This window comes from Phoca vitulina, unplaced genomic scaffold, assembly GCF_004348235.1.
Source record: "Phoca vitulina isolate PV1807 unplaced genomic scaffold, GSC_HSeal_1.0 scaffold27, whole genome shotgun sequence".
In the NCBI taxonomy this organism is placed as follows: Eukaryota; Metazoa; Chordata; class Mammalia; order Carnivora; family Phocidae; genus Phoca; species Phoca vitulina.
In genome coordinates this window covers 20,157,070-20,165,031 of record NW_022589730.1, presented here as the reverse complement: position 1 = coordinate 20,165,031, position 7,962 = coordinate 20,157,070, and the positions used below count along the sequence as shown (strand labels likewise).

The 7,962-nt window shown below is 35.4% G+C and overlaps 1 protein-coding gene across 1 annotated transcript; it reads left to right on the top strand.

Moving 5' to 3' along the window:
* Nucleotides 1-3,614: 3,614 nt before the first annotated feature.
* DYNAP (dynactin associated protein) lies at nucleotides 3,615-7,458 on the top strand. The gene is made up of 3 exons (XM_032422595.1): nucleotides 3,615-3,679; nucleotides 6,217-6,297; nucleotides 7,129-7,458. The coding sequence occupies exons 1-3, from the start codon at nucleotides 3,626-3,628 to the stop codon at nucleotides 7,456-7,458; spliced, it is 465 nt and encodes a 154-aa protein (XP_032278486.1). The 5' UTR covers nucleotides 3,615-3,625.
* Nucleotides 7,459-7,962: the final 504 nt, after the last annotated feature.

Below are 7,962 nucleotides of genomic sequence, written 5' to 3'. Positions count from 1 at the left end.
CCTCATCTGTAATATGGGCATAATACTTTTTCATAGGGCATTTTTGAAGGTTAAAGTACTTTATGTACCTATTGTAGTCCTGGACACATAAGTGTTTGCTTTTATTAGATTAGAGAAAAATGTTTTCACAAAGAAGCATTGAATTTTGTATATTTTAGTATATATGAACACTTACATCAATATATGTTGTCTATATATTTATATATAATATATAGTTAATATATAAATTTATATATAATTGTTAACATTTTAGTATATATATACTTATATATATTTACGTAGTACATATATATTTTAGTATATACATATAATGTATGTATCATAAAACTCCATTTATGGGGCACCTGGGTGGCTCAGCCAGTTTAGGGTCTGCCTTCTGCTCAGGTCGTGATCTCGGAGTCCTGAGATCAAGCCCCACGTGGGGCTGGCTCCCTGCTCAGCAAGGGGTCTGCTTCTTCCTCTCCCTCTGCCCCTGCCCCCCGGTCATGCTCAATGTCTCTCTCTCGCTCTCTCAAATAAATAAATAAAAGCTTTAAAAACAACAACAACAACACCAAAACTTCGTTTATTTTAGGGTGTTTTAACTTCTATTATTTTGGTCTATCAATTTTTTTTTTTCATACTCTACTGAGCTTCTAGATAACTTTCTCAGAATTCTACATTTCCCTATGGGGGATTCCATAGCAACAGGAGAGAATCAGAAATTGATCTTCTTCTTCTTCTTTTTTTTTTTTTGATTTCTATCTGATCTTCAGAGCCAAGAAGAAGCACAAATGTCAATTAACATTGACAAAGGAATCAACTTCCATTACAACAGAACCCAGAAACAATCTCTTCAGTTCTTCTAAGGATTCCGAGCAATTGCCTCTCCATTTTCCTTTGTGGATAAAGCAAAAGAAGCCCAGCAAGTGTCCGCAGAAATCCAGATGCAGGCTGGCTGCTACGTTCTAGCGCTTTGTGATCTTGGCTGAGTAACCAGCATTCAGTAGCTGGGCAAAAGCAACAGACTTACGCGCTTGTTCCTTTCTCTGGGGAGTAATATTTCAATCTTTGATGGTCAGGGTGGAAAACAAACTTACAGGGCTTGGGTCATGAATGCTTAGACCAGACCATAAAATTGAAGGTTTAGGTTCAAGTCTGAGCATCGATAATAATTAATATACTTGCAGAACCAACAAATAAACAAAACAGAGGCTGTGCATGAGCTCACTGGTGCACAATGATTAACACAAAGAATGTGGCGCCCCAGCAGTGACCTTGTTCCCTGCTGAGAGGCACCAAAGTCCGGTGGCCTGAGCACCTTTCATGAAGTGAGGCACTAACCCCCAGGGTAAGAAGCTATTTAGGCTGGTGTTGAAAGAGGGCACCATCATTAAGCAAACCTCAACCTTAATTACCATAAAGCAACTGGATTTTTTTCTCTTTTTTTTAACCAGGCCACAGGTGCAGCAACTAGTTTATTTTATGGTTTACTTCTGTGACATCAGGCCTTGAAACTACACATTTCAGGCATCAAGCCTAGCCAAAATGCAAATGGAGCTTCCACGTTACTGTCAGAGAGCTGTTAAGAACTCAGAGGAAAGAGAGGGTATTGAAAAAAATCAGAAAGAATTTTATTAGAGCTCTCCAACGTATCTCAATAAGTACTTACTTTTAACTTACATCATACACAGAGAAATTGTCATGTTTGGTGCCTATTCATAAGATGAACACCCATTTTATCACACTCAGGTCAAAAGTAGGATACTTCCAGCCCCTCTTGAGTCCCTCCACGTTGTATCCAGCCCCAATTCTGCTTCTCTCCTTCCCCTGAGATGTAACCACTATTATGAATTTTACGTTAATCTTTTCCTTGCTTTTTAAAAAATGGATGTATCACTTATGAATGTATCTCTAAACAAGACAATTTAGTTTAATGTGTCTGTTATTTTTCCCACTACATTTTATTTGTCAGAATCATAGATTTGATGTGTTTAGTAATAGTTTATTCATTTTCATTGGTGAAAGTATTTTATTGTACAAATATATCACAATTTACTTATCTATTCCGCTGTTGTGAATTTGGGGCATTTTCAAAAAATTGATAAATAATGCTACTATAAACATTCGTGTGTGTGTGTGCATGTGTGTTTCCTCTGGGAACATACTAGGAGTGGAATTGTTAGATCATATAGTATATGAATATCTTCAAATTTACTAGATAATATCAAATGCTTTTCAAGTTGTCTTACCAATTTATGACGCTGCCAGCCATATATTTATTTAGGATTTCATGATGATTTGCTCATTTAAATTTCATAATTTTTTTCCATTTAAAAGTAGTACACCTCTATTAGTAGATTTATTTCTAGATACTTGAAAATGTTCTTTAAATATCTCTTTAGGTTTTTAGTTTCCTGAATATCTGTTGCTGACATACAAAACTATGAAACAGTTACTTATACAAAACAAATTTAAATAAATTTAATTATAAGTCATTTAATATTTGCTTAATGAGAAGTCCAGAGGTTTGGAATTCGTTACTTTTTTTTCATGAATCTACTTATCACACAATAAGACACGTCTGCTTTTGAATTAGGATATGTATAAATTTATTAATATTTTGGAAATTCATGTCATTAGCCTCCCTGCTGGAAGTTGTTGGCTTACAGGAAATGCATGATTAAGAAGGATTAAAAAGTCATTTTTTTCTCCATGCCATACTGCATGCCACATTGTCAAAGGCCCAGGGAGCATTAATTCTCAGATTGATGTAAAACATCACTTCAGTTTTGCATGCTGTATCATGTGAACTTTTCCATGGGAGAAATGGAAAGGTACCAAAGACATTGTTTCTTTTCTAGTTCTTGCTCATCAAAAAGATTGGGGTTCATAAGAAGTGGTGACATCATTACATAGCCTAAAGCAACACAAATTTACATAGAAGCAGATCAGATTTACCGTGGATAATCCTTGATTCATACAATCAGGAGCTAATGAAGTATAATTATTTCCTGTTTTTATCTTTATTTTTGGCTGAAACCATTTTAGTAAGTTTTTATTTCCCTTGTCCATCTCAGTATAGCCACTGACTTCAACAGCACCATAGATTTTATTCACCATTCACCTAAATCAATCATGACCCTGTAATCTCAATATTTTTTTATTTCTGGAAAATTTTGAAATTAGTCATTACCATAATCCCTCTGCTTAGCCACAGAATATTCTGTAATGTTCATAATCAAGGAGTGGCTGTGTGGGTTTTTTTAAGAAACAAAAGCTAAATTCCTAACCCATGAGAAATCAAGTTTTCGTGATTTAAATAAATTGTGTGAGATAAGGAGGGCAAGGGTTTTTATCTGCTCAGAATCCTGGAGTCATTCTTACAGCTGAGATAACTTTCTGCATGTTGTTTTTCTGAAGAGAGCAAATTTTTCTATTTGTTTTTCCTCAGCAAGCGTACATCGTGTACTTTGGGGTTGAATTTGGAAATTTTTTTGGAAAATAGATGATTATTGTTTTACATAATCCAGATTGAATAAATCCAGTTATTAATTCAACATAAATCCAGGATTTTCCAACTTCTCATACACAAAGTGAGTATAGACATCTCTGGAGTTGCATTTGAGATACCAGCACCCTCAGAATGCATGGCGACCGGCATCATGCTGTGGATATTGAACAGAGTCCAGTAGAGCTGGTGAGTACCAACGCCTTGCTTTCCTGTCTCATAGTGTTGCTTTCAACATTTAACATGTAACACTTCAAGAAAGTTAGGTTGCGTTTTTCTGATTTTGCTATTATAGGATGAAAGGAATCTTAGATGTTATTACCAGTAATCACAAGTGTTGAGGGGGGTTATTTAATATGCCAGATACTGCTTTTCATATCATTTGGGAATTGTGCATTAGACTTTTTGCCTAAATTTTTATATTTTGCCCGAATTTTGACATTTGTATAATAAGGTACCTGTAGACAAAATTTTTAGTAAATTATTTGGAATGTTGTTTATAGCACACATTAATATTATTTATTATTATTTATTTATGTTTATTTTATATTGTTTGTATTATTTATTATTATATATTTGATCCAATGAAAATATTTATTCTCATTGGCTTATTTGTGTGTATTTAAAGTAGTAATTTATGGAAAATGTCTCACGAGGAGACATGCTGCAAATGTGTTACTCTAGTAATATAAAAATCATATTTCTTAGAACGTGTATGGGGTCTCATTCCTCATTCAAACAAATCTCTTCATTTTACACATCAGGGAATTGAAACATTAAGAGTCCACTTAGCTAGTGGCAGAGTCAGAAATAGAACTCAGATTTCTCATATATAAGCTTATTTTTAAAAAAGATTTTATTTATTTATTTGAGAGAGAGTGAGCAAATGAGAGAGAGAGAGAGAGACAGAGAGAGATAATCAGGAGCAGAGGGAGAGGGAGAAGCAGGCTCCCTGCTGAGCAGGGAACCCGATGTGGGGCTCCATCCCAGGACCCTGAGATCATGACCTGAGCCAAAGGCAGAAGCTTAACTGACTGAGCCACTCAGGCACCCCTATAATCTCATTATAAGAAACTACTTTTCAGAAAACTTTACTACTACGTTCATAATAAGGAAAAATGAATTTTAAATCAACCTGAGTTTGTAGAACCAAGATATGAATCAGAAGAAATAAATAGAAAGATAGGACTTGATAAAAGAATTGTTTTGCCACTTGAAGGTTATATTTGTGATCACTTTTGGGATTCAACAACTAGACTGTCATAAACTTCATTTATAGGATGACTCATATTTCAGGGAAGTTACAAAATGTCATTGCTTTAATAGCATATATACATCATTTTATTTCCTTCTCCTTTTCATTATAAATAAAATGTGAGTTATGTTATTTCCCCACATGCCAAAATCTATGCAATTTATTCCACTAAGCCAAATGATTAGATAATCTAGCTAAAAAAACCCAAGCAAACAAACAAAAACAAACAAAAAACGCAAATAGTGAAACTGACTTCTGAAACCATAAAAAGGAGTGTTTGGATTTCCCTTTTTTTTTTCTTTTTGTAATCTGACAGTCTATAACTTCTTAGATCCCCCAAAACAACAGGTAGAAAATTTTTTTTACAATTACTGAGTTTATTTGCTTATTTTAGAGCATTTGGGAAATATGACAATAACAAAGAAAAAAGAAAAAATCACCCATGATCCCTCCCAGAAAAAAAAAAATCACTGCTAATATTTTGCTTCCTGTCCTCTCTCCCATCCAAACTAATTTTATTCTTATAATTGCTTTATTTTGCCATGTGAAATTTTTGTCAATTTACCTAAGTTTTTCCTCCCCAAATCCCATAATGATATTAATTAAAATTCAGAGATGTGAAAGCTTATACTGCTGAAGTTTTTTTATAAGAGGACATTTATCAAAGTTGTCTTTTTGTTCCTCAGTAAAGTTTTGTGGTTTTCTTTATATAAGTCCTATAGCATTTGATATGCTTAGCCATTTTATATTGCTTTATTACTACGAATAGCAGTTGCTAGTACATGCACACACACAGAAAATAAGTGCTGTTACATATATTTTTCATATTTTTATAATCAGCCAATTTAATGAGTTCTTATTCCTTTTAAGAGATTGTATGGTTGATTATTAGGGATCTTGTTTGTAAACAGTCATATGATGTAGAAAAAAATGTTAATTTTATCTTCACATTTCCATTATTCACACATACTGATGAGAACTTCTAGAAAAACATTACCTACTATTGATGTTAGGAGACGTTCTTCACTTCTCCTGACTTTAAAGGAAAGTGCCTGATGTCTCACTGTTAAATATGATGTTAGTCAGTGTTTTGAGGTAAACATTCCTTGTCACATTTGGGAATTACTATTTTATTTGTAGTTCTTTGAGATTTGTATTGTTTGTCTGCTTTTGTCAAGACTGAATGCTGAAATTTGTGAAAATGATCCTTGGGCACCTATTGAATCAATTATTTTATTTTTTCTTCATTGATCATTTGATGTGAAAAACGTATTTGTACAATTCCTATCATACCATTTATTAGAGTTTCAGATTCTTCTAGAACTTGGTTGGTTCTTCATTTAATACATGTTGGATTCACATCATTTATATGTGCTTCATTTGTTTATGTTCCCAGATAAAACTTTCTTCATCTTTAAAATAAGACTTGTTTGCTTGTTTATTTATTTATTTAAAATGTCTTTCTCTGCAGTTGCCCAGAAATCCATACTGTTCGAATGAAGGAACCCGCTGTGGTTGTAGATTACCCACTGTGACCCTCCAGCCGCAGTGGGTAAGATTTGGGACTGGGGGTAGGTGGGGAGTCTTTAGCAGTCCGTGGACCACTGGTGAAATGGGGAAGGCAGGCCCTGCTCTACAAACTCTGCTGGGCTCTCATGTCCTTTCACCCCTCGCTGGCCCCACTTCTCTTGTGCTGCCTGTCCAGAAGCTTCTGGTGACACCTGGGACCCACAACCCCCAACAGTTTATCAGGGCTTCATTCTATTCCTTGAAGACCCTACCCATACCAGAGCTAATACATTTTGTATTTTGATGTCTTTCCAAGCTCAATGAAAGTCCTCATATGTATGTTTAAGAAATAAAAATGTATTTAAAAAATATTTTTCTAATTATAAAATTTCAATATGTAATATGAAAATAGGAGATAATAATGAGCAAAAGAACACCTGCAATTTTCCATCACTCAAAGATAACCAATCTAAATGTTTTGATATGCGTTTTCAAAATTTTCTTAACCATGAGGACTAGCTAGATAATTTGATTTATATTGCGGTGTTAGTAGCTGATAATAACTTAACAGTAATATATTCCAGAGGCAATCTATTTGCATTTGAGATGATGCCTTATTGCTTTAGTACAAAGGGGTAACTCAGAGGGAACTTTCTGTCCTCATGGACTTGTGGACCAGTTGTGTGTGTGTGTGAGAAGAGAGATAAAGAGAGAGAGAGGGAGGGAATGAGAGAAAGAGACAGCTGATAAACTGTACTTTAAATTATAGCATTTGGAGTAATGAAACAGGTTAGCCTTATTCTAATTGAAATCAGTTACCTAAGTCACTACTATGTCATTTGCTGAAATATTCACTTTTCATAATTCATTGCAGGTTACAGCAAAACCATGGTCACTCTGGAAGACATTTCTGGTGTGTCTTTTGGCCTGTCTAATTGCCACAACGCTTGTTGTTCTGGTCTTATATTTTGTCCACTTTGGCAAGCCCACCGACAGTAACACTATCATCATTCACGCAGACAGAAAGTCGAATCATGTCACCTGCATCCCTAGTTCTACCCCATCTCCTGCCTCATCAGCCCTGCCTGGAGCTCCTACCCCTGTGCCCAACCAAAGCTCCTCTGCCAAGGCGTCTCCATCTTCCATGGAGACGACCAAAACAACAACACTGGAGCATGAAATTATCATTGAAGATCAAAAATGACATTTTTGAGCCCTTAGCACTCCTCCAGCCAGATCAACACCCTCACCCAGGAGGAGGCATGTCCAGGTGTCCTCTCTTCCCTGCCAAGAGGTTGCAAAGCATTTGGCTTCATGAGAGCTTGCCCTTTGTGCTCCAATCATTTGCTGTATTCCCATATGGTAATGACTCAGTCTTGCGCCCTCCAATGTTCAAATGATTGGAAAAAAATTTTTTTTCAGCTGAGCCTGATTGATTCATTCAGGCAGGGGCCCAGAGCTTCCTTTTCATCCCTCCTATACAACCAACTTTATTCTTCACAAATGGGGGTTTCAACTGAGAAAGAGGCTGCCAGGTGGATCCCGCTCTACTTTACTCCCTGCCTGTTGGTTCTTAAGCCGGTATTTACCATCTAGTTGTTGCTTATTTTACAATCTCATATACTTCACTATTTTCAGCATTTGTATTCCAATAGGGAGAAGGAAATATTCAATTAAAGTAGTTAATGAGTAAGAGTTTTTAAATACC

Excerpts from the sequence above, each read along its gene's own strand:
- DYNAP (XM_032422595.1), top strand. The coding sequence starts at position 3,626 with ATGCATGGCGACCGGCATCATGCTGTGGATATTGAACAGAGTCCAGTA. Across the intron at positions 3,680-6,216 it reads AACAGAGTCCAGTAGAGCTG|TTGCCCAGAAATCCATACTG; the intron begins GTGAGTACCAAC and ends CTTTCTCTGCAG. Across the intron at positions 6,298-7,128 it reads TGACCCTCCAGCCGCAGTGG|GTTACAGCAAAACCATGGTC; the intron begins GTAAGATTTGGG and ends AATTCATTGCAG.